Source organism: Cyanidioschyzon merolae, chromosome 4 (genome assembly GCF_000091205.1).
Source record: "Cyanidioschyzon merolae strain 10D DNA, chromosome 4, complete genome".
Classification (NCBI taxonomy): domain Eukaryota; phylum Rhodophyta; class Bangiophyceae; order Cyanidiales; family Cyanidiaceae; genus Cyanidioschyzon; species Cyanidioschyzon merolae.
Genome location: NC_010130.1, coordinates 2,326 through 27,993, shown reverse-complemented (window position 1 = coordinate 27,993; position 25,668 = coordinate 2,326). Strand labels below are relative to the sequence as shown.

At 54.6% G+C, this 25,668-nt stretch overlaps 5 protein-coding genes across 5 annotated transcripts, besides 3 other annotated features; 4 read left to right on the top strand and 1 right to left on the bottom strand.

Annotated features, from left to right (window-relative positions):
- Positions 1-1,845: 1,845 nt before the first annotated feature.
- Positions 1,846-2,502, top strand: CYME_CMD008C (hypothetical protein; the record flags this gene model as incomplete). Its single annotated transcript, XM_005535334.1, has 1 exon — positions 1,846-2,502. The coding sequence occupies one exon, from the start codon at positions 1,846-1,848 to the stop codon at positions 2,500-2,502; it is 657 nt and encodes a 218-aa protein (XP_005535391.1).
- Positions 2,503-3,899: 1,397 nt separating this feature from the next.
- On the top strand, positions 3,900-4,835 carry CYME_CMD007C (V-type ATPase V1 subunit D; the record flags this gene model as incomplete). Its single annotated transcript, XM_005535333.1, has 1 exon — positions 3,900-4,835. The coding sequence occupies one exon, from the start codon at positions 3,900-3,902 to the stop codon at positions 4,833-4,835; it is 936 nt and encodes a 311-aa protein (XP_005535390.1).
- Positions 4,836-5,785: 950 nt separating this feature from the next.
- On the bottom strand, positions 5,786-7,294 carry CYME_CMD006C (probable serine protease; the record flags this gene model as incomplete). The annotated part of the gene is made up of 1 exon (XM_005535332.1): positions 5,786-7,294. The coding sequence occupies one exon, from the start codon at positions 7,292-7,294 to the stop codon at positions 5,786-5,788; it is 1,509 nt and encodes a 502-aa protein (XP_005535389.1).
- A 527-nt stretch (positions 7,295-7,821) lies between these two features.
- Positions 7,822-13,554, top strand: CYME_CMD005C (similar to Trithorax protein; the record flags this gene model as incomplete). The annotated part of the gene is made up of 1 exon (XM_005535331.1): positions 7,822-13,554. The coding sequence occupies one exon, from the start codon at positions 7,822-7,824 to the stop codon at positions 13,552-13,554; it is 5,733 nt and encodes a 1,910-aa protein (XP_005535388.1).
- Positions 13,555-13,600: 46 nt separating this feature from the next.
- Positions 13,601-16,870: a sequence feature (repetitive element).
- A 499-nt stretch (positions 16,871-17,369) lies between these two features.
- Positions 17,370-18,538: a sequence feature (pseudo-gene of NADPH:protochlorophyllide oxidoreductase).
- A 2,791-nt stretch (positions 18,539-21,329) lies between these two features.
- Positions 21,330-24,614, top strand: CYME_CMD002C (similar to trefoil factor; the record flags this gene model as incomplete). Its single annotated transcript, XM_005535330.1, has 1 exon — positions 21,330-24,614. One exon carries the CDS (start codon positions 21,330-21,332, stop codon positions 24,612-24,614), a length of 3,285 nt encoding a protein of 1,094 aa, XP_005535387.1.
- Positions 23,186-23,993: a sequence feature (possible transcribed region).
- Positions 24,615-25,668: the final 1,054 nt, after the last annotated feature.

The window sequence follows — 25,668 nt, the reverse complement described above, 5'->3', positions numbered from 1 at the left end:
AGAAGAGAATGAAACCGAGATAGAGGCACTCGATTGTGTACGGGAAGCGGACTTTACATCAGATAACCAGGCAGGCGCTGGTAAGCGGTTTGCCACGGTGCGTCCAAACCAAGCAATCGTTTGCGGAAGCGCTATGTCCACCGAACATAGGAATTCGCAATCAGCATTTGCAAATATCTTGAGCTTCCAGAGCGTCCAATGGATTCGTGTCCAGCGACCGTTTGAGGAACTCGTTAAGACCTAAGTGTTGACATGATGCTGGAATGCTACAGACTTGGGATGAAAAAATCACATGCCAAGAGCGCGAGCACTGGTATGGTGCGGTTCAGGAATACAGCAAGCCTGGAGCGCGGTATGTACACATTGCGAACGATTCCCCTAGCTTATTCTTGAACCAGAATGATGTTCTGTCATCGAACGTTTCAAAAATAACATATTTCCGTCGTAAAATATGTCCGCGTGGATCGCTTATGTACGGCTGTGGATGCGGGGCTCATGCCAGTCTCCATGAAACCAGGACAGTGCATTCGACTCACGGGACTCGTGTGCAACTGGCTCCTGCGTTGCGACACCCGCAAACCCGCTCGCAAGGCTGGCTGCAGCGAGCGCAACGCTTGTGGTCGGTTGCCATGCTCAGCGGCGCCTGCGGCGGCGCATCTTGCCTCTTAAATGGTGACAGTGTGCACGTCGCGGGCACTTTAGAAACGACAGATGCCGGACGTTTATTGGTATACGCTGATGAAGCGAGAATGCTTGACGCCACTAGCTTCAGTGCGAGCTAGGAGAGCTCGCGCGATCTACCCTGGCATACGGCACCCGCACTCGACTGACGCGCGCTCCCAGCAAAGAACGCCTGGGCGAGCGCATACCACGATCCACAGTTTACCCCGTGCGTATATTGTTCTCGAAGCATCCATGGCATGTGTTCTCTCGCGCTGCACAGTAACACGCACCTGTCCAGGAGTTGCCATAACTTGCTCAAAATGCTTCATTCGATGCGCAGCGTCTGCAGCACGACGGGCTCGAGCATCTACTCATGTTGTTTTCGTGCGCGTCCATAGGTGTGTGCACGTAGGCGTGGATAAACTATGCTATGATTGTACGAGCATGTATACGTCTGTACAGACGTATACATGCATCCTCACTCCGTCGCACATGCGTGTTGCAGATCGATGAAAAGAACAGCACCTGCAGCGTCGATCATGAGGACCCAGCTCTGGAAACTGGCATCGTCCCCGCATGCAGCGCTATGAGGTTCCATGCATCGCTGCTCGTTCACGGAGCAGGCGTGCAGGTCTACATACGCGAGCGTGCGTCCAGTCCAGGCATTGCCGACAAGTGCATGGCACACGCACTCGCAGTCGCCGCGACCGCAAATGTCGCTCACAGAGGCGTCACCCTGCCGATTCCAGAGTATGGATGCATCTGATAGTACGTTCGTGTCGTTGGAGTGCCCGGTTGAAGAGCTCCCATCAAGATCAATTTTTCACACCCATATCCTGATCCTTCATGACTAGGCCCAGAAATTACCCCGCAGGTTCCCGTGCAGCAACGAGCAGCCATCACTGTTCAGGTTTCATTGGCAAGCTTCAGCAAATACCAGCGAACTCGCACCCCGTCCCCGCATGATCAACGACTACAAGCGGTGAACTTTAGCGCATGCCGCTTCTCCTACGTTCGATGCTTCGACGCGCTGCGGAGCGCCAGCGCGTAGAGCACCTCCCTATCTCGCAGGCGCACGAGCCGCACGCCCTTGCGGCACGATGGAGCGCGCTTGGAGCGCATGGCCTTGACTGAACAGTTTTGCGCTGCGCCTGAGACTTGTGCGTAGCTTGGGCCTCTAACATGAACGAGACGGATCATTTGGTTTATGGTAGCAATGGGGTTTTCTCAACTTTATCCATGAACAGCACGCCTTTAGGGTCTTGTTGTTGTCGTCAGAGAGCGTTTGCGCTCGGTTTTGGGGTGTGTTGGTACCGTGGGGTACCAGCTGCTACTGCTACTGCTACTGCTACTGCCGTTTCAACGAGTAGATATGTGCAGCAGCCACGGTTGTTGAAACCTAGCCGCAGTCCCTTGCTGAAACGGGTGGCGAGTCCACGAACACGGGCGCCACGTCTTCCGGAAACGGACGCTCGGTCTGGCATATGGCAGGTGAACACGTTGCGAGCGAACGCCGCCACCGACGACGACACCGACGACGACGACAGTAACCCAAACCCAGACGAGCCTGCTATGGCGGGAGCAGCGGCCTCGAGCAGTGAGGCTGAGCCGCCGCCCCAGGAAAGCACTGCTGCAGATTCGTCGACGTTTCACCGGCGCGGACGACCACGACGCAGTGAGCGGTGTCCAGGCTGTCTTGCTCGCGGTAAGCTACGCTGCGATCGTTGCGCCGGCTCTGGACACATGGGCGGTGTACGTTGCGAGGTATGTTTTGGATTCGGGAAGACGCGCTGTAGTCAGTGCGGCGGCACCGGGTTCATTCTCAAAGAAGGTGACTAGTACAAGCGCTTGCATTATGCCGTTGGGGTGCGTTGCCTGCGTTGTCTGGCGTTTCTCAGCACACAGGAAACAAAAATGTAGCTCCTGCTATCCGCATCCGTAGGAGAGAAGCGTCGCTTGTACGAGTACGCGGTGCTCAACATACGTAACTGCTCTTGGAGGAGCTGTTCTTGCGAACAGCGGCGCTGGGATGCTTGCCGCTCGGCAGGTCGAGCTCCACGATGTGTGTACATTGCGATGCGGTCTGTGTCCAGGCACGGTTTGAGGGCCGGTTCGAGCCCGTTGGCCGGTATTGCAGGGATACCGCAAAGCGTGAAACCGACTGGACCTGGCTGCAGAGAAAAGAATTATGGGCATGGCGCACCCCAGCACAAGTCGTGACCTGCCTTCGAATCTGATTGAGTAAACCTCATGGGCGCGTATCTCATTCTTTCGCCTCTATGCCGCATAGAGCCTGGGTTCAACGCGCTCTCGCATTCAAAGTAAAGCGATGCCAGTCATCGCAGTCGACTTTTCTTTTATATGGGAGTAGCGTCGTTTCCGTGAACCAGGGACCCGAGATTGCACGATGGATATCGGCGATCAGAAGAGCGTCCATCATGCCGCGACAGACCTGCAAGTTCTATCGGCCACCATAGCTCGTGCATTCCTTCGGAGGTACTGGTTCTCGTGTAAGATCCTCTGGGCGCTGTGTCAGCATAGAACGCCTTCTATTCGGTCCAGAGCGCTGGCGCGGACGCTGCGCGGCGATAAACAGGCGTTCTCAGACCGCTTATGGCAGTGGTTTGAGGCGAAAGTACGTAGCGTACTGCGTTCTGCCGACAAATAGCGGCACGAGTTAGAGCGACTCTACAGGTATCGTCGCTCCGCTGGCAAAAGACGGTATGAAGGATCATACCATTAGTACATCAGCGCTATGTTGGCATGGTTTTAGAGATATTCGGCCCCAGGGATATGTACTGCATCGCATCATCGTTACGCCGAACTCGAGCGTTCTCCAGCATGCACTCTGGATATCAGGTCTGCAATCGTGCTGCGCCTGTCTATGTACTCGAGCTGTCGGCAGCGTTCACACGTCCCGCGAGTATCCATCTAGATTCATGGACCTCATACCTTCCACCCTATGAATAATGATATACAAAACGCGTCCGGCACTGAGCCAAGCAGAGCGCTGCACTCGAGACGCTGCCGCCAAGCCGCGGGCTCCGGTGACGTTGCGCCTCCGCCCAGCGCCGGCTGCTGCGAGAAGTCCAGTATAGCGCTCGCTGGGCAACGAGAGAGAAGCAGTGACCGGGTTCGCGCACCAACTGACACGTTGTGAAAGGCGGTGCGCTTTACGGGACCCGGGTCGTCTAGCCTCGTAGACGAGAGTGCGACTTGCTGTAGGGCGCACCGAGATGAGTCAGCGCCAGGTGCTCCCGGTCGTGCCCTCGCGCATGACCTTGACCCAGGTCAAAGCGCGTTTGCAGGGCGCCCGTCGAGGTCATGCACTCTTAAAGAAAAAGAGTGATGCCTTGACGGCACGGTTTCGAGCCATTTTGCGTGAGATCGTGGATAAAAAGCAACGTGCTGCGGAGCTTCTGCGCGACGCTTCGTTTCGATTCGTTGCCGTTAAGTACGTCGTCGGCGACGAGCTCAAGCACATTGTTCAGGAAAGCGTCGAGCGTGCGGAAACTCGACTACGGGTGCGCTTTGACAATGTCGCAGGTGTGTCGTTGCCCTGCTACCGCTGCGTCTCGGGGTCGGTGAGCACGGGACCGGTTGCCACCTCGACCATCGCTACTGCTGCTGCTGCTGCTGCTGTCGCTGTCGCTCGGAATGACGGTTACGCCGAGGACATGCGCGCTGCTGGGCCAGTTCAAACAGGTGTTGCCTCTGTTGCCCAGTATCGGGGCCTGGGGCGTGGTGGCCAACAGATCGCAGCCTGCCGGGAAGCTTATAACGAGGCGTTGCTAGCGCTTGTGGAGCTCGCATCCCTGCAAACCAGTTATCTGATCTTGGACGAGGCCATCAAAGTTACCAATAGGCGGGTGAACGCGCTGGAGAACGTTCTCATTCCGCGTTTAGAGAACACGATTGCCTATATCCTCAGTGAACTGGATGAGCAGGAGCGAGAGGAATTCTTTCGTCTGAAACTTGTCCAAAATAGAAAGAAAAGGGAATTGGCTCGAACACAAGCGCAAGAACTGCGTGCGCGAGAGCGACGGGCAGCACAGGCGCTTCGCGCCTTTGATATGAACAGTTTTGAGCAGGCCTTAGAGCCGGATGCCGCGAACACACCATCGATCTTGGAGCAGATCGCGGGCGCAGATGCGGACTTGCTACCCATTTAATGCGAACTGACGGAAGCACGCGTGCACATATGCGGGCAGTGGCACGCGGCTGCATACCAGCGTCGAGCGGGATCCCGCACCATGCTCAACACAGTCGAAGCGTGGTAGCGAAGGAGGTCGTGTGTGCGTCTCCGCGGTGGCTGATGAGGCGGCGCGCACGCATCCTGCGTCATGCGTGTCGTTGTGGACACGTGTCCGGATGACGACCTCGATCGTGCATCCGTTGTGTAGCGCGCACCTTTGTTTGCGGAAAAGATCGGTGGTGTCGGGATATGCACAGGGTACGCATCAGGCGCTGTGTTCGATAGGATCCTGCCAGAGGCGAGTTCCAGAGCACCAGGCGGACTGGGTGCATGAGACGCACCAGCGCCAGCAGCGCGCTCTTCAATGTTCAAAGCAGCATGCGCGCTGCATACACGATGGCAGCATCGATACGGAGGTGGTACTGTAGCAGCTGGCGCTGATGTCTTGTGTGCACGTCGTTCTGTCGATTCATGGTGCAGTGCTGGAACGCACAAATGCGCTTCCAGCCGCTGTGGCTTGGCTGCGAGGTCGTTGCTCAGCGGGTCAGGGTACTGAGCGGCAGTTGCACGGTAACGATCTGAAAGTTTTCCGCCTTGCAAGCATCTGCCTGGACAGCGTGCCACGTTCTGCAAAAACGCGGCTGCGTTCGAATCCGCTGGGATTTTCGCACAAACCCATCCGGTGGGCCCGCTCGGGTGTGTCGAAAAAAGCCTGCGGATCAAGGCATGAATACACCAGATGAGATCGTGGTGGTTACCCGGCTCGTGTGCCGCAGTTCATATCAGGTGCTGAACCTGCCGCCGCCGCCGCCGCCGCCGCCGCCGCCACCGCCGCCGCTGCAACGGAAAGCAAGAGGACTGTGCGGCAGGCCTCGAGGTCTATGTTCTGCTTCAGGCTGCTGTACGGGCTCGCTCGGACAGTCGCAGTCAGCCTTTGGCTTGCTCTGGCGTAATCTGCAGCGTGATTCGCTGGCCTCTACGTCCGCGAATCACTGTAAACTCGATCGCATGTCCTACCCGATTCCCCAGCAGATCCAAGATCTCGCGGGTGCTACGAACAGGTTGTCCATCGATGGCAACGATCACGTCACCAGCGCGAAGTCCACCGCGCTCCGCCGGTCCACCCGGGAGAACCTGCGGCACACATACGCCCTCGTTCACATCGGGCGGAAAGCCGCTGCTCGAACGTCGTCGTAATTCCTCGGCAAGCGCCGGTGTCAGCGTGAGTAGTTTGAGGCCTAGAAACGGACGCACCACTCGACCGTGCTGGCGTAGCTGCCGGATTACCTCCTTGGCGAGATCAATGGGCAGTGCAAACGAGATCCCATCCGAACTGAGCGCTTTCAGCGTGTTAATCCCAATCACGTGACCGTCGAGATTCACCAGAGGGCCACCACTGTTGCCGATATTGATCGCCGCATCCGTCTGAATAAAGGCCAACCGCGGCGCTCCCACTGGAAAGCCAATCTCGAAACCCTCTCTGTTGGTCGCACTCACAATCCCGCAGGTCACTGTGTTCGCAAGCATCAATGGACTCCCAACAGCAATCACCCATTCGCCAGTTCGTAACGCGCTCGACTCACCCAATTCGGCTGCCGGCAAGTCTGTTCCCGGGTCCAGAATTCGAACGATGGCGAGATCCGTGAGTGCATCGACGCTCTCGACGGCACCCGAGAAAGAGCGTCCATCCTGCAGCGTAACCGTCAACGCACTCGTCTGGGGTGCGTTGCGCATTTCCGCAACAACATGTGCATTGGTGAGCACCAGTCCCTCGTTACTGTCGAAGATGAATCCCGAACCAGTGGACTGGGCGAGCGTTGTCGGAGGCGCAAAAGGTCCAAAGAGCCAGCGATCACCCGTCGATACCGTGACGGTGATGTTGACAACTGCCGGGGCAACACGAGCTGCCGCGTCTGCGATTGCGAAGCGCGTCAGCGGCTTATCGCGTATACTCGGAAGTCCAGCGCTCGCTTCAGGTTGTGCCGCGGACGCCTCAGCGCTCAGCGCGTCACCAAGCGCTGCCGCCTGTGCTTGAAAGCGTTTCCAGAAAGAGCCGAGTGGCAACCGCCACCACTCGGTGCTACACCAGCTGGGCAGAGTTACGACCAGTGCACCAGACACAAATAGTAGAGCGGAGTTCAGCACAGAGGCCCAGCGGCTGTTGCGTCGTCCTGGAGCACCGCGCAGTGATGGCAAGCACTTGGCCTGCCAGCTCGTTACCGATGAGTAGCGAGCACCTCGTCGTTCAGGGGTGCGCGCGTAGCTCTCGCTTGACTTGGCTCCGCCATGTCTGTTCCATGAAGGTATTGTCCGGTGAATCAGACGAATCGACTGTTGCTGCTGCTGCTGTTGTGGACGATGATGATTATGCAACTGCAGTCGCAGTCGCAGTAACCTGCAGCTGCGTCCGAGGAGCGTATTCCCCGTAGATTGCATCTTCGAAAAGCGCAAACCAGTCCGGGGTCGTGCCAGTCACGGGAGGACAGCGTTAGGCCCCAAGTGCCGCTGTTGCACAGCGTCCGTGCCGATGTTGGCCCTTGAACTGCAAAACAGCGTGCCCGGAGACCTGTCCAGTGCCAAAAGCTGGGCAAAGCGCATATATCGCTGCCCAGCAAAGGCGACGCAGTTGCAGGTTCAGCGCGTACCCTTTTGGCGCCGCACTGCCGAGTACGAAGCGGCAAGAAAGGCTTTGCGCGCGCTATTCGCCTCTACGGGTTGTCGTGGTGTCGTTTGGTCTGGGGAAAACCTCCAGACTTTGGTGGTATACAGGGAGGACCTGATCAAGTGCAGGTCTGTTGGTATCGCTCGGTACTTAGAGCGCAGTTGAGTCCACTGGAGTTGACGTGTGCTGCGTTTTCGTTAAACTCTAGGTCTCGCTGTTGTCAGGTAGTTGGCTACTTGTACCTAAACGTGTCGGGAGGAAGCGAAGTCCGCAATTGACGCTAGCACTTGTGCTGGCGTCGATGCCACGACGCCTCTGTCCAAGGTCAAAGTCTGAGTTGTTACCGGCGAATCCTCGTCGACGGAAGGATGGAGCGCACGTTGCGGATAGCGTACGCTGTGCACTGTGCGGCCTAGACCAGGACGCAAGCGGTATAGAAGGTAAGTTACTGGGGCCACTGAAACCCAAACCACCAGCAAAGAAACCTATTTATGTACATGAAGAGTGTGTGCGCTTCAGTGCCGAGTGTCAGGGTCGAAACGAAATCGATGAGCTCCTGGTGGGCTCTGTCGTGCGTCGGGGCAACTCGATTCGCTGCAGTGTTTGTGGACAACCTGGTGGGACCATCACCTGCGCTTACCGCAGTCCGAGAACCTGCTGGACGTACTACCACCTGCGCTGTGCACTGAAAGTTGGTGCTGCTGTGTGTAAGCGACGACGACAGGTTTTTTGTTGTCTTCACCGGAAGGACGCTGAGGAATGTGGCTTTTTTAGGGGCTCGGAGCTTGCCACGCTCGATGTGCCGGCCAGCGCTAATCTGCTGGTTCAGTTAGAGGCTGTCAAGGGCCGTGCTGTTCGAAGAGACGCATCCCCGAATGGATGCATTGATGCGAGCGTGTCCACTGCAAAGGATCGACAGCATCTGGCTGCAAAACGTCGGGATGAAACGGCAAGTGCACCCCCAGAATCAACCAAAGCGTCTTCTGAGCGAAGCGCTCGTAGAGCGCCGTCGCAGCGGCGCTTGAAGCGCGGCAACGGAGCAGCAGGTGTCGAGAATGCTCAAGCAGTGTCTACGCATTCATGGACAAGTCGCGGACGACAGTCTGGTGCCCGCGATTGGAAGCAAATCGAGCACAACGATAGCCGTGACGCTTTGCAGGTGTACAATGAGCACGGCATGGATACCGGGCACGCTGTTCAAACAGCAACCGGGCGGAAGCAATACCGCCACCGCCATACCGGACTGGCAACCGCGACGCCAGCAGTGCCGTCTCCAGCAAACCGTGGACCTGCATGGAAGAGGCACCCGCAGCGCAAGTCTCGCGTATGCCGGGAGGTTTCTCATATCATTGGCTCGCTAGCTGCGCCTGCTAGTTGGTATTCACAGACGCCGCTGATGCAGCAAAACACTTGTGACGATGCGAGCACCAAGAGAAAGCGCTTGATTATGAAGAAAATACAAACTGACGCCGCTCTTGTCCAGCGTGTCCCGGAAGTCTCGCCTGCGAACATGGAACACCAGGGCGAGCGACTTCGCCCTCTGGCCACATACAATCCCGACAAACAACCTCGCAGTGGTGGAGATGGTGGTAAGCGCTCTGATCTCCAGCTCCACAGTCCATTTTTGGCGATTGAAACGGTCCCTGTGCGAGCGAGACGACCCACAAAGTCCAGGAAACGCCGTCCGGACGCTTGTCCGGATACGCACCTTGTCAATACAGCTTCTCGTCGACGCTTGCAGCAACAAGATGCTGTAACATCGCCGGAGCGAGCTCACTTGGCATCTGCGCTGACCAGCAGTCCCGCTGCATCGAACGAAAGCGCTGTGAAGGATTTTGCGGAGCTTCGAGCCTCATGCGCGTCCGAGTGTACCGTTGAACCGAGTTACGGCGCTCGTACAGGGCAGTCGAGGAATGTCTCGCGTTGTTCGGTACCCGTCGAGGTGTACGATCGTGAGGTGGCGACGCACACCGGTCCTTCCGGTGCTGGTGGCGGCGCTTCCGGGGACTCCAAAAACGCGCTCTCCTCTAGACAAGGCGGCCACTCAGTGGGGCAGGAGACTGGAGCGTCCCAGGTAAGCGCTGTGATGCGGCTAAACTTTTCGAGAAAACTGCAGCAGCACGGCGGTGTACGTTTCGGCAGAGGGGAATCAGCAAACGGGGAGCGCGCTTCCCGGCAGGTTCCGCAGGATACTGCACTGCAGACACCTCGAGGCAGTGTTGTTGCCCAGGTTCAGTTTCGCGGTGATGATGCACTTGGTAAGCGCAATTCGGTGACCGGCAGGCAAAGGAAGCGTCGTCACCACTCGGAGGCCACTACGGAGCAGGAGAATTACCGCTTGTGGGAGCTCACACGAGAGCTTCAGTTCGGTGACTGTGAGCCATTGTCCTGGGTAACGTTTGCGGAGCGCACGCTGGAGGCACTCGAACGCTCTCGGTTGCATTCACGCCCGGATGGGACCAAGAGGGCAAAGCGAGTATCCGCTGTCACTGCAGACGCTCTGATGACAGTATCTACTCCATCCGAGGGTACCAGTCTTGTCCAGATGTCGCTGTCCGCGGCCGCTGCCACAGAGACGGCGCCAGCTGCAGGCTCTCAGGTGACTGCTTCCGAAAGTAACGTCCCGGGCAAGCCGGGTAGTCTGTTCGTTGCACCGTGTCGAACGCCAAGCGAACGCATCGACTCAGGCTGCCATGATCGCTCCGTTGTCCACGATGAGCGCGCACAACTCGAGTACCAGACTAACGCCCAGGTGATGGGTGTGCTCGACTGGGAAGTACCTCCTCAACCTCAAGTCGATCCGCTGATTCCTTGCCGAATTCTGATTCCGCTCGAGCGGGATGTTTGCGCGCTGTGTCATGGCACCGTGGACGAATCAGGCGCATCGGCGCTCTTTTGCTGGCTTTGTGGCGAGGCGTATCACGCGGAATGCCAGCATCAAGAGCAGCAGTACGAGTCGTCTTCAGGTCGGCTGCATCTGCTGGACTTGGGTCCGATTCGCGTGATCCCGAATTGTACCAGCTGCGCCGTCTCCATACCACTGCCATCTGTACCTGAAGCAGAATCATCCTGTCACCCTGCGGATCGTCAAGGAACACCAACCGAATCCAGTATAGAACGGTCCGAACAGGTTCTATGGAACACAGGAACCGAGCATAACGACTCGGAGGTGCCTCTGGAGGTCGATCACTCGATGCAAGCGCCCTGTATGGATAACGAGGCCGTACCTGACTCCTCCGCGTTTGGCGCTGTGAAGCGCAGGCCACCTGTGTCGTTCGCTGCTGCCGGCGCTGCTTCTTTTGCCGCTTCTCGACGCATCACCGGAGGCGGAGGCTCGGAGCGCGTTCCTTATCCGGAGGTGGATACCCCTGGACGTGCTTTGCCTTTGCCGAGGAATTCGTACAGAGCCGGTGTCGAACAGGAGGCGGGCACCTATGCAGCCGTTGCGTCAAAGAACACGGGACAGGATGCCTCAGAATCGAATGCATGGAAACGGGATTCGATGCAAGTTCTGCAGCGTGGTGAGCCAAGTTCCGTTCAGGAGCCTCCGTGGCTGCTGACGCTCTCGTCCGTACCGTGCGTTGTCTGCGGTCGGCGGCTGGATAGCGGCCACGGCGGTGCTATGCCACTGCTGCTTTGCGGTGATTGTGAAGCAGCAGCAGCAGCAGCAGCAGCAGCAACCTCGAACGCAACCAGTACGCTTCCTGGCGATCAGGTCAAGCGACAGCATGTTCCCGGTACGCTGGCGGCAACGGGCCCTGCTTGCTCACGTTCGCCGAAGGTGAGCAGCTCCTCAGGCCAGGGGCGTGTCTCTGAGGCACCTCTTCTAGCGTGCAATGCGGACGCTATGGAATCTGAGTGCGCAGACCCTTTACGAGACTGCCTCGCGGGAACGCGGTTGCGGGATGTATCGTGCGAGGCACAGCTACCATTGGGCGCGTGCGCTTTGACGAGCGTGCAAGACGGAGCGTTCGCTTCGCACTTGGCCTCAGGTACGCGGATAGAGGGCACCGATCGGACGCCGCTCGTGATGAAGCAGGAAAACTCCTTCGAAGCAGAACATCTTCATTCGCAAAACTCGGTGTATATCGATGCGCACATGATGCTTGCGAATTGTGAAGCAGAAACTGGAGTGCAGGAGAACACGGTGTGTTTGATGGGGAACGATACCTCACTAAGCCAATACGGAACTCGTGACCCAGTGCCTGAAGTCACTGTCTGCCGGCCGCTGGGCCAGCGTGTATCCGCCTCGTTTGGGGTTCAAGCGCCACATGCTACACCAGATGCGTTACAAGCAGAGCACCTAGTGTGGTCGCGTCTCTGTGCGGTTCCCGATTGTCGGCGTTGTGCGCTATGTGCTTGCCCCGAGCGAGGTGAAAGCGCGCAGCTCGGATGTCTGGTGCCATTGCGACTCTCCGAAAGCACCCTGCGCTGGATTCACATGGGCTGTTTGGCGCTGTCGACGCAAACGGGAGCCGGCCTTTCTCGCACGATACAAGCTGCCTTGTCCAGAAAGTGTTCTGTGTGTCGTCGTACGGGTGCCTCTGTGTTCTGCTCTTTTTTGGGCTGTACCCAAGTCTTTCACGTACGCTGTGTAGCGACACATGCTAACGCTGCTGGTGCTGATGCTATGTGGGAATGCTCCGATCATCGCAGCCTGTGCTGGTGTTGGAAGCATCGCTCGCTGCTTGGTCGCGAGGCGACAGCTGGACTTGCACCCTCGGGGTGGAGTTTTCCCTTTTCGAGTATGGGTCACTCTTTGCCGTCGGATGTACGCGGTTTGTCGCTAAATGCGAGACCAGCATTGCGAGTCGGTGCCTGGACACTGCTCGATTACGGTGCGCTGGACTGCACATCGCTGGAATCGACAGAAGCTCAGTGGCGACTGCCGCCAGATTGTTACCTAGCGCGGCGCTTTTGGAGTATGATCCGACCCTTTGAACGAACGCTTTACTTTATCAGTTGCACAGCGGACGTAGCGCACGAGCCGCGGTACTCGCTGTGCGCTCTGGATGCACCGCACGATCGGTTAAGTGGCGTGTGCATCACTGCGCTATGGCACCAGATGATATCCCGTGTGCTGCGGTTGTGGGCAGCGCGTCTTCCGGCGCGCTTGACGCATCTTTTCACCAAGTGCATCGCTGAACGATCGACAGAAGAACGTCAGGCACTTGCGGAGCGCTTCTTTTGCCCTGTGCCGGTGCTGGTGCAGCACCTAGCCACGAGCATGTTGGCGTCGGTGCCCGCGGATACCTCTCCGGACCACGACGTCGGAGGTGCATCCCCGACAGCGCGATCCGCGGGCGCAGCACGTTGTTCCCTGTACTTGCGCCCGAGTAACGAGTCAAAATGGAGTAAGCTTGCACCTGTGCATCGATCCCTGGAAGTGTTTGAGCGTGCGTTAGCGGGAGCAGCATATGACCCGCTCCTTGCACAGCGATCAGCTGCATCCGATATCCCGGGGTCTGCAGAGCGGGCGTGCAGCGCACTGCGATCACGTCCAGAGCAGGATCGTGTGCCTCCAAGGCGAGACGCCTGGCGAGTAGTCTCTGCAACGGCAACTGATCGTCGGCTGTATCGACAGATGCAGCTCGAACACCGCAAGTACTGTGTTCCGTTGCGCTCTCGAATCCACGGGTTCGGTTTGTTTGCGCGCTGTGACCTCCAAGCCGATCAGATGATCGTTGAGTACGCTGGAGAGCGGATTGCCTCACCAGTGGCCGACGTTCGGGAGCGCCACTACGAGCGCCGTGGCATTGGGTGCTACATGTTTCGTATAGATGCTGATTGGGTGATTGATGCGACAATGATTGGGAGCGTCGCACGCTATATTAACCATTCTTGTCGTCCGAATTGCTACAGCGAAATCCTGCGAATCAGCGACGAACCGAAGCAGGATGTGATTGTTATTCGCAGCGCTCGAGCGATTAAACGCGGCGAGGAGCTGACCTACAACTACATGTTCGACGTAGACAATGCGATGAAAATCCCATGTCTATGCGGCGAGCCGGGTTGTGTCGGTTTCATGAACTAGACGCGTTCGAAGGAGAGGTGTGCTGCTGTGGACGCTCAGTATTCATCCCTGGAAACAAACGTCTTTGAAAAGAATAACGTTGTAGCCGCCAGCGGTGTACAGTAGTGGTGACCGGCGCCCTAGACAAGAAGTCTCCAGCTGACGTGCAAACGCATCTCAGTCTTTCTCGACCGGCCACCCACGACTGCTTCCAATTTTTTTCTCATATAGTTCGACTCTGAGAGGTTGTCCAATAAAGATCCCTCGTGTCCACTTTGGAGGTCTTTTCTCCAGCACCGCGCATTTCCTTCCATTGATGGCGGCGTTAAAGTCTCGATCCCCAAACTCTATCTGTTTCGTGCCGTTGCGGGTTGTACTCACTAATGCAACTAGTCCACGAACTTGGCTCTTCTTTCCATTTGCTCTTTCGTCAGCTGTCCGTACTTTGCTGTTTCCCCAGGGCTCCGCTGGCACTTTTCCATCTCCACTCTCTGAAGTGTGCACCCCACTTTATGGTGTGTATAGGTCATTCGAAGCTCATCTACTTATATCGTAACGAATCGCCTTGCGCACTCCTTATATGTTCTTGTCGATGGAGCTGGCGTAAACCTTTTTTGGGTCTTCCAGCGCCCTGCCCCATACGCTACAATGAGCATCTGACTCTGATCCTCCTCCAGGGCACAACTGGCTGAAACAATTCGCAAATGCCCGCTGCTTACCACAGTCCAGATTCATTCGCATTCGAGCCCACCGGGGCATTGTATATTCTTTCCACAGTACCTCCTAATGAGCAACGCGAACCTTCTATGAATTTCCGAGAAGCTTCAAAATCCGCTTCTCGGCTCGTCACCTCGCTCAAAGATTCCAGGAGATCCTTCATTCCTGCATTTCATGTCTCAATTTTCTTGCTTGCATTCATGATTCCCGCTTCTTGGTAGTATTTCTCTCGTGAGATCCCCAAAATCCTGCTGTCTTTCTGACGTGAGTTTCGGTCAGTGCCATCGCACTCACGCTTGGGTACAGCAAAGGTCATGATACTCGTGTTTCAGGGGCTAGGGCCGACGACAAAGCCGTTTTCATGGGGACTATGCGTTTCGCGGCCCGTCTTCTTGTTTTCGTGCTTCGGCAAGGGCGATAACGAAGACGGGATAGGATGAAGTGCCTGCAACAGCATTTGATGTACACTTATGTACACAATATCGAAATCGATTGTCCGCTGGAATACCTTTTTTGGCCGGTTCGAGACACGTGATATCGAAAATAATCTTCTAGTCGGTGTCCCTGTTTTCGCCGATGACCTCTCGGTTTATTACATCGAGCTCTAAATAGATCTCCTTCATGAAGTCGTAAAAGGCCTCTACAGTCGATAATCACAAAATGCGACTTGAACTCGCATAAAAAACGAAATTGAAGCGCTTCTGGAAAACCACTTCAATGCCGTTTCTCCCACCCGTCATTTTTTCCATACTTAGCTCTATTTGGGCCTTCCGTCGGAGTTCTCGGTCAAATAACATGAAGTGAGGCAGGATGAGGGGGGGAACATCTCTCTTCTTTTCTCATATCTGAAAGTGTTTCTCTTGGGGTGCCAAGCTCCAAGACCGAACGATGCCTTTAAATGGTAGAGCGGAGAACAGAAGCCTCGTTCTTTCTCCACCGTGATGTCCTCTTCTCAACAAAGTTCATATCCCGTTCATGCTGGGAATCGTTCTTGATACCATCGATGGTTCCTCGAATCCCTTCCCGAAAAAGGCACGGGTAGAGCGCAAAGAGAACGCGTATCATGAACGAAACGACGTTTAAGATCTTAAGGCTCCTCACATTCGTGAGGCACCCCATTGCCATGTATTCGTAAATACAACATTCACCCCTGTGTCGGGTAGCCTCGGAGCGGAATTCCGCGAACTTTTCGTGGAGGGCATACACTAGCTGAGTTTCCCTCCGCGCTTCCGCTGTGCCAAGCATCAGGTATCGAATACATGTCCTATCGAAGAACGCGTCAGGAACATCGACTGTTTCCATTTGCGTTACGTCGCGATACATCTCCCTCGCCAAATGCATTAGTCCTGAAAACGTCTTTACAATACTCTTCGAGTACGAGTCAACACGTTTTTCAATGGCGTCTCGCAACTTTTCCCTACAGGGATCCTTGATATGTCCAAGAAAGAAAGTTTTCACCATATTCTCGTCGTACAGTCGTCTTTCTTGCCGCCTTCGACGTAGGGCCTCCTGCTTTCGGTCCTTCTTCTCTTCCTTTTCTTCGGGACTCGACACCGTTTTATGTTCTTTTTCTGGCAGCCTGCGAACCTGGGCCTCCAGGATCGTGGACTTGCTCTGTGATAGCTTTCCTTTTTTTGAAAAGAACGCTCTTTGAACGCTTCTGTTATATACAGCGAAAAAACACTTGACTAGTCTGGTTTAATTTCGGAACAAAAACGAAAGGAAAACTCTACTTTGCTATGTCCTCAACGGAAATCCAACTTTTTACAGCTGAACAACACGCTTCTGATCGAGATCACGTTTCCCTTGAACAGCGGCACGCGCGTCGTGTCTCATGTCTGTCTGATCCCCGAGGTGCACTCACCGAGCGCGATGCGTGCACTGCGCGAAACGCTACTCCGATCGATGAAGGACACGTGTCCGACACCCCGCCTTGGCACATGCGTGTTCGCATCGCACTGCCGCAAAACATAAGGTATCGTAGACTGGAAACTCCCGTAGAATGCACTCTTGCTATAGGTTATGTCGCTGGTGCCGACGCTGCTGCCCATCGCAGCACTGCCCTGCCAGACAAGGGGATGCAGGGGCCTGGAACGATACCCCGCGATGCTTCTATCACACGCGTATCTTCCTCTGCGGCTTGCACTTGTGTGGATAAGATATGCAACACTCTACTCAATAAGAGTTTCTTCAGTTGTATTGGTCGTAACCGTAATAGGTACGGTAGTGTTCTCGAACACGGATATAAGTTTATTCCCTAGGCTTGCTATGCATCCTGCACGGACACCGGAATAAAGAACTGGCCTGAATTGTGCTTCTTTCCTGCGTCAGGGGCTGGTACTGATGAGAGCTCAGGTCATTGCCATGCTGCTTCGTTGTCTAACTTATGGTCCCCGCTACGTCAATTGATCCGGTGATCTTGGCAGAGGCGTAGCTAACATATTGCATCTATATCTGCCACGACGTTTGAGCATTGCATCTCGCCTTGAACGATCGAGGCATCCGACAAAAGCACATACTGTATTCTGATCTACTCTATAAGATTAGATTCAAGAGCCTAACCAGTACAGCGAGCCCGGAAGCGACACAACCAACTACACATGCCCTTGAAAAGAAAAACATCGTCGTCGGCCGTGTACAGTAGTGGCGAGTGACCCGCCCTAGACGTAACGTGTCCAACTGACGTGCAGGCGCTTCCAAAAAAACTACCACCGGATGTTAGTCTCTTGTACCTCCGCTACGTTATTCATCGGTGAGCTGCAGCGACGTTCCTCAACGATCATTGTGATCTTTGAACTCAACGTTGCGGAACGCATTGCGACTAGTACTGACGAGATTGTTGCTCGGAAAACTGCGAGTTTAACCTAGTTTCTGAGATTGACGTTGAGCGCTTGTGCGGGTTGTGCTCCAAGTTAGACAGTCTACGGAGATTGAGGTTGGCATCTGCACCACTCGACGGAAGATCACTCGTGCAGCTACGCAAAACAGGTTTTTGACTGGATACGCACACTTACGCGATCGATTCTAGCCCATGACGTGATCGGCAGCTTTCGCACGGAGACGACCTAACCCAAGAAAGTACAAGGCATGTTTGTCTCTGATCCGCTGTACCAGGGCTAAAGAGTAGTTCGCTCACCTGCTGTACGCAGAGCACCGTTCGCACTGGGTACCGCTCGTGACGGTTGCTTCGCAGCTGGACATCGTCACCACCGCCAGCGTCCTCTTCCTTTGGTAATGCAGCGTTCGCCTGTAGCGCGCCGGCACCACGCGCTGCATCTTCGTAATGGCCCGAAACAGTCGCAGATCGCCGTGATCACGGGCGCGTGCTCTGGAGTCGGTCTGTATGCAGCTCACGCTCTGATCAACAAGTGCATCTGGCACATCGTCATGGCATGTCGTGACGTCGACCGGGCGGAGCGCGCAGCAAACAGCGTGAACCTTCTAAAGGACGCCTATACCGTGCTCCGTTGTGGTCAGGCTGATTTCGCCTCTGTACTAAAGTTTGTGAGAGAGCTGTCAAGTGTGGCGCGCGTCGATCACCTGGATGCCCTGATCTGCAATGCCGCAATCTGGCATCCGCGGGACAAGAAACCGCGTTTCACGGTGGACGGCATCGAGGAAACCATGCAGGTATGCCATCTGAGCCATTTGCTTCTATGTCGGGAGCTGTTGCCGAAGCTGAAAGTATCGCGCGGGCACATTGTGTTCCGACGACTCAGACCCACTCGCCGAATTCGCTGCCGGGAACGATCCCCCGCGGGCTCGCCTCGGCGATTTGTCTGGTCTAGGCGCGGGGCTTGATCCGCAGACGACTGGCATGGTAGGCAGTGGTCCGTTTGAGCCCACAAAAGCCTACAAAGACGCCAAAGCCGAGAACGTGTTGACAATGAAGGCGCTCAGTGATCGATACGGCCGCGACGGGGTGACCTCTGTGGCGATTTTCCCGGGATCTGTCGCCGATAGCAACCTCTACCGCGAAAAGCTTGGCTGGTTCCGCTACGTATTCATCCCGATTCTTCAGAAGTATATCACTCGGCAATACGTTCCGAATGATGAGGCCGGCCGCCGCGTAGCCGAAGTGGCGCCCCAGGGACAGTTCCCGGACTCGGACTCGTATTATCAGTGGCGTGGCAAATATACGGATGGGGGATAGAAGACGAAACCGCAGGTTATTGAACCAACGTACACAATCGACAAGGCAGATCAGCTTTACGAACTGAGTCTTAATCTGATCGACCAGGCGTTACGGAGGCGAGGCCTCAAGTCGACTGTCTTGGCCCCTGTGTAAGGTTTATTAGTGATGAAAATGAGATGCGCCTTCGGAGCGCAGACCGCTGCTTCAAGGACAGATGTGGGAGCAACGGTGTACCAAGGAGGTGGCCTGCGGCAGTTCCGATCGGATATTGAGCGAGCGAGATGGCGCTCCTCCTGCTTTGAAGAGCGAACAATGCTTCGTAAGTCATAATGCGTAATGCAATAGTGATTAATCTAGTGATAGCTATGAACTGCTACGCACTGAATGCACCAGAGAATGCTGGAAGCGGTCGTCATCGGAGTAGAGCGCATTTGCTGCAACTGCAGAGAGCGCATTTGTCCTGGAATACAGAATAAAGTGTTCAGAATTGGGGATATCTATTGTTGGAGCTCATTTTGGGATCTGGTGCATAATATGACATGCATTCGGTGATCCTTCCCGGGCGTAAGACGGATGTATCGCACCAGAGTCTCCGGGGGAAAGAAATGGCTGCATGGGTACAATGGAAAAAATGAGCGGCAACTTCCGAGTATTGACAGGTACTACGAGTTCCGGAGTAGTCCATTGTTTTGCACCAGTGCGTCTTAGCATCCGGATGCTGTTTCAGGATATATCAGTAGATTGCAAAAGCCGAACGACAGCAACCGAGCGTCGAGAGAGAAGGCGCTGGACTACGAAGGTGGCATGAAGTCCGTCGGCGCCTTCCCCGTGTGTACAGTGGAAGCAGTGCTGAAGAAGAGCAACGTGGGTCGTGCTTGAACACCGCCATTATGACGAGGAAGCAGGGTGCACCATCTCTACAGATTAAAACGGATCGAGGCAGATTCTCCCGAGAAGGTAAATTGTTAAATAGAAGGATGTTTCAGGCATTCATCATCTACTGCCGGGGACAACTTGCGAAGATCATGGTGCAAGAACGGACTGAGATTCTGTTTTCGTTCCACACAGAATACAGCAGGGCAAGCAGCTGAACCACTCAAGCAGTCTGCTGGTTAGATTGCGTATAATATTCCAGAGGCTGAATCGTAGCATGAAGAAGCTCTTGACTCCCGAGTGCGCCTTCACATGCGAGAAGCTCCAAATAACCTCTGATGAAGCGGTAGCAGCGAGCCTATCGGACACAGATCAGTGTGAGAGGCCCAAGGAATGGATCATGGCTTCGCTCACTGACAGAGCCGGTGAGCGTATCTCGCGCGAGTACGTCGATAAAAGAGAACAGGGAATCCAGGGCGAGGTATCTGGGTAGAGAGTTCAAGAAAATAGGATGCGTTCCGGGGAACGTGCTTTATGAAAAGCACACTGCGAGACAAGTGCTGGCATAAATTCCTGAGCGAGGCGGAAATTCGAGATAGAATTGGTCTGTCGACTTGGTCGCTCTGTCTAGCTGTTGGTTCGATAACTATGAGGAGACTTTCCTCGATCTTGCTGGGGAAACTATCGGGTCGCCAAAGGTATATATGGTACCTCTAAATTGCCCGCTACTCACCAAAATAGTCACGGAACGACGCCACCGGGAATATGATTTTTGATGATACTAGGCACCGTCATGGAAAAGCTGTTACATATTATGCGACTCCGACCAAGCATTTACGAATGATCCGATCTCGATTAACGAATCCGCAGACTTTCGGGCGTTTTCTTGGCTGCTGTCAAAAGACCAATTCAGACCAATGCCTTTCCGAAGTCCATATAAGTTCCCACTCCGAGATGCGAGACTAGGTATTGTTCTGTACCGAGAAACCACGGGGTAGGCGCGATACCGTGAGGCTGACACTCAAATAGATAGAGTTATTTGTAGCACCAGAAAAATGATTGCAGGTAGCAGATGTAAAAACAGACGCCACGGAGCGTTTGTTGGAAAACTTGATGAAACGTTATGAAGTCTCCGATTGGGCTAGCATCCTCCGCGGACCACCGGTCTGCGCGAGCCTTGAAAATGCTTGTTGGTGTCCGGCTTGCCAGAAGCGGTTGACACACACGTCTCCAAGCTTAGGCCGTACGAGGATAGATGAAGAAAACACCTACGAATTCTCGCTTCGTAGGTTGAAGGTCGAAGCATGGGTACGCGTATATGCGTTCCACTTCGAACGGCGACAGCCTGTCCCTAAAGAGAGACCACTTCCCACGCGAGAAATATTTCTTAGTTTTCCTCGCAATAGACACGCAGGAGCTCATTATTCGATGTTTCTTATCTAAGACAAATACCAGTGGTACAGACCTACATAAACCTCCCAACTACTCAGCTTGGCTGTCACCACGAGAACAGGACTGCAACACAATAAGTCTAACACGGAATACTTCCACCACAATCGTCTTGCGAAAACTTAAGATAGATGAATCGCATTAGGAATACTTCTGCGTTTCGGGTGGTGGACGAACCTCAGCAACCGATAGTTCGTTATTCGCTATCCTTCTTACCTAGAGCCGTGACCTGCTGAGCCCTGCTGACTGGCACCTGGAAGGAGCAGTACTCGGGAGTTACTCATTCCAATGAAATCCCACTAGCCTATATATAGCTTTCAGTACCTCTCTCAACTTGGATATTTCGGACTATGAACCCCGAATTCCCTACGTCCGTTACGCTCCAGTCTCGACATCAACGTGAATTCTTCATCGCATCATGATGACCCCAATTCAAATTCCTCTGCAGTGCGCGCGCGTTCCGCGCTTTTGGCGCTATCACGTTGTGCGTTGTTGTTTTGGCTTTCACAACACACGGCGGTTACGTTCGTGTTGACCATATCGAAAAAACAATAGTGAAGATATATTCACTCGAGAAAGAACAAATATCCGTATTTATTGGACTGAGAGAGCGTCGAACGAGATGTTTCGAGCTCTTTCTCTGGCGCGTGCCCTGGGAGTAGCTGTTTGTCTATTGTTGGCGGCGACGTTTTCCGTGTCGCTTGTGGCTGCGTTGTCGCCTGTGAGTACGGTTAGCTGGACCTGGATAGGAGGAGAGACGGGTACTGGTAACTTTGGCAGGTATGGAACGTTGAACCAGACGTCTCCAGAGAGTGTTCCAGGAGGCCGTTACTATTCTGCAGCCTGGGTCGGAAGTTCGAGCGTAGTGTACTTGTTTGGCGGGTTCGGGTTCGGAAACACAGCAAAGGGCCTCCTTAATGATCTGTGGAAATTCAACCTGACCTCGCTCGAGTGGACATGGATAGGAGGTTCCTCAGAACTTGACCAACCAGGAGTGTACGGCACAGTCGGCACAGGCAGCCCAAATAATATACCCGGCGGCCGTCAGTCTAGCGCATATTGGCAGACGGACGAGCACCATTTTTGGTTGTTTGGTGGCTACGGCTTTGATGTGAACGGTAATGCGGGAGACCTGAACGACATGTGGCGGTACGATACTGAAACGGGAATCTGGACGTGGTTCAGTGGGAATGATACTTTTAACGCCAATCCAGTCTATGGACCGAAGGATATCTACAGTCAAATTTACAACCCCGGAGGCCGAGATAGCGTGGCATTCTGGCTGGGTGCGGATGGTCTTTTTTGGTTGTTTGGTGGTGAGGATATTGCGGGGAATTTGCTGTCAGATCTTTGGTCATTCAACCCTGTTACATTCGAATGGGCATACAGAGGCGGATCACAACTTGTTAACCATCCTGGTAACTATAGTGCACCTGGCGTGGCGAGCAACTCAAATGCTCCAGGTGCGCGCGGCTTCTCGCATACGTGGACAGATTTTGAAGGAAATCTCTGGTTGTTCGGCGGCTATGGCTACGGAAACAGCACAGCACTAGGGCAAGGGGACTTGAATGATCTCTGGGTCTACAACATAAGTCAATCCGTATGGCTTTTGATTGCAGGAAATACCACTATTAATAATCCAGGATCTTATGGAACTATCGGTGCTTTCTCCCCAACCAGTTACCCAGGTGCAAGAGACTCAGGCGTAAGTTTTGTGGATTCTTTGGGTAATCTGCTACTTTTTGGTGGTGAAGGATATGGGAATACTCGTGAGAGCCCCGGTGATTTGAACGATTTGTGGGTATTTGATATCACACTTGGTCAGTGGGCGTGGATCAATGGAAGCCAAAGTGTGGATGCTCTTTCAGTATATGGAGTTTTCAACGAATCCGACCCGAGTGTTGTACCTGGTGGTCGCTTTGGACCAGCTTTCTGGAATACAAGTGGGACCGATCCGATCCTATTTGGCGGATCTGGATACTCAATCACTAGCGGACCTGGCTATCTCAATGATGTTTTCGCACTGAGTGAAACGTTCTTTACGCCTACCTCTACGCCTACGCCAACATCAACGCCAACTCTGACACCAACGATTACGCCAACTGCTACTGCGACACCGACACCGACTGCGACACCGACACCGACACCGACACCGACTGCGACACCGACACCGACACCGACATTGACACCTACACCGACACCGACACTGACTGCGACGTTAACTCCGACAATTACATCATCGCCAACGATTACTGTAACAGCGTCTCCAACGACAGTGACGATGACGCCGACGATGACTCCAACTGCAACAACGTCACCAACAATCGTGCCGACGACGATTTCCACCTCGATTGCGATATCCGTTCAGAATCTTTCTCTGTGTTTGGCCGTGGCGACGGATTTGCAGAACGATCTCGAGGCTCGCTTCACGGGCCAGGTAGTGAATGTCAGCGTGACTGATAACTGCGACACGGTCTTCGGTTCGGGCACATCAAGGCGCCTCGCCACCACATTAGACAAGAGCAATCTTCGTCTGGAACGAGCATTGGTGCGCACTGCGGGCGGCAGTGTTGTGACCTATGTGATTACGATCTCAGGAGACACATCCCTCGCCAGTGAACTGCAAAGTGTGCTTCAAACTTTCACCGACCAGGTTTCTACAATTCTACCCTCTGGTGCGACACTTGCTTTTATAACCCCGACACCGAGTGCAACGCCAACACCAGTTTGCACGAGTGAAATCTGCGGTTCTCCGGGCCAGTACACAAACCAGGACGCTTGCGAGCAAGTCGGGTGCTGCTTTAACTCCCAGACGAACGCGTGCACCCTGAAGAGCGTCTCAGCGGCGTGCAGCGCTGTTCCAGTGACGCAGCGCGTCCCCTGCGGCTGGAGCTATATCTATCCAGACGAGTGCACTGCGATACCGGGATGCTGCTGGCAGCCAACGGCAAACGGCATCCTGGCACCCTGGTGCTACTACGACATCAACCATGCACCGCAGGCCTCTGTAGCGCTGCAGGAGGTGCAGGCACCAGTACCCGTCTGCCCATCACCGGGAGCGCAGCGCCAGCCGTGCGGCAACGCGGGTATCAACCAGTTTACGTGCTATGCCCAGGGCTGCTGCTACGACTCGCAGGCGCAGAACCAGTGGGTGCAGAACGGCAAGCAGCAGAGCGACTTTGAGTCGAACCCGTACTGCTTCCAGCCCGAGAAGACGTGCGCGGTGGGCGAGTTTGAGCGCCAGCCGTGCACGAACGCGGTGAATCAGAACCAGCAGCTGAACAATAACATCAACAACAACCAGTTTGTGCGTCTGCTGAACACGCTCCTGTACGGAGAGCAGCACGGGACGCAGCGCACGAGCTACGCGCCGCAGCAGTGTCTGGAGGCTGGTTGCTGCCTGGGGCTCGGCAACGAGTGCTTCCAGCCGGTAACCGAGTACGTGTGCCAGACCTACGGGTATGTGTCGAACTCGCTGAGCGGCACGACGGGCAACGTATCGAACTCGAGCTATACTGTATGCGGCCCCGAGTGCTGCAACGCCGAGACGCAGAACTGCACGTACATCCCGTTCAGCAACAACAATAACCTGCAACAGCAGCAACAATTGCAACAACAGCAGCAACAACAACAGGTGCTGCTGCCGTCATTTTGTGTGTGCAAGGACCCTACGAAGCAATGCGGGACGTACCTGATCCCTTCGGATAACCTTGTGAACAAGATGCGTTGCTGCCGCGCTGACGAGGAGTGCATCAACAACCAGTGTGTCGTGATTAGTTCAACACCGACTCCGAGTCCCGTGGCTGCGACAGCGACACCCTCTGCGACGGTGTCTGCGACAGCTTCTGCGGCGGTGTCTGCGAGTGCGTCAACATCGGTTTCGGGTTCAGCTTCAGTGTCTGCTTGAGTATGCGCGTTGACGATTACGTCGTTTAAGGTCTATATCATGTCTATGCTGATCCTCTGTAATGACAATGTTGCAGACATGTACACAAGATCGGTGAATACGGATGAATGAACGAAAGAACGAATGAATGAATGCGGATACAGTGGTGCGCGGAGAGCGCTCTGAAATCCTGCCGAGGGGGCGTGATTCAGAGGCGATACACATGGAACGACTGTACTGGGAATCTCTCTCGGAACGTAAAGGAATGATTTCCTATGAGCACGAGCGTGCCTATGAATATCGCTTTTACGGCGAGGTCGTTGATTTGGAAATATTTGCTGTCGTTGCCCCGGAAACCCGGTGCACAGGTAGCGACTAGTGAGTTTTGCTGCGACGACGCAAACGGATGTAAGCATTGTAGGATTGATGTACTAGCATGGATTCTGTCCACGAATAGTAGTTCCAGAGCAAGTGCAATTCGATCCGTGCAACTGAACATTTCACCAGAATACGGTATTCCTAGGGTAAGCGTATATATCAATGAATCCATTCCATCTGCTGCAGCACCGCTGAGTAAGAAAGTCGCAGAGCTACCAGCATCACAGCGCACGTACAGCTCTAGCATCGAAAGCGCATGTTGCCTGCTCCAAATGCGGAAGGGTCGCCTCAGAAGTTCTCAGACTCTTGCCTGCTGTCTGTTGGACAAAATGTGTACAAAATCGACTGTAGCGCACTGTTGGGATCCAGTCCCCGATTTGGGCTTGTTGTCGAGAAAATGACTCCAAGCAGAGGGCGCAAGTACGCTGTAAGACCATGGACATGCCGCAAGCGTGCTAAAGCGTAGAGGCAAGATAGAGCACACAGCGGGATCCAGGGGGCGAATCTAGCCAAAGTGAGAGTTACCGCAGCACGGCGAGCAGAATTGAAGGCAACCTAGGAGCTCTCATTCTGTAACCGTACCTATCGATTATGTGCAAGTTCGTTGCGAGATCCCCTATGATTGAATCTACTGCTGATGAATGGAGGCTTGTCCTCCGGCTAAGGGAGCAACCAAGATGCAGAATATGATGTATCC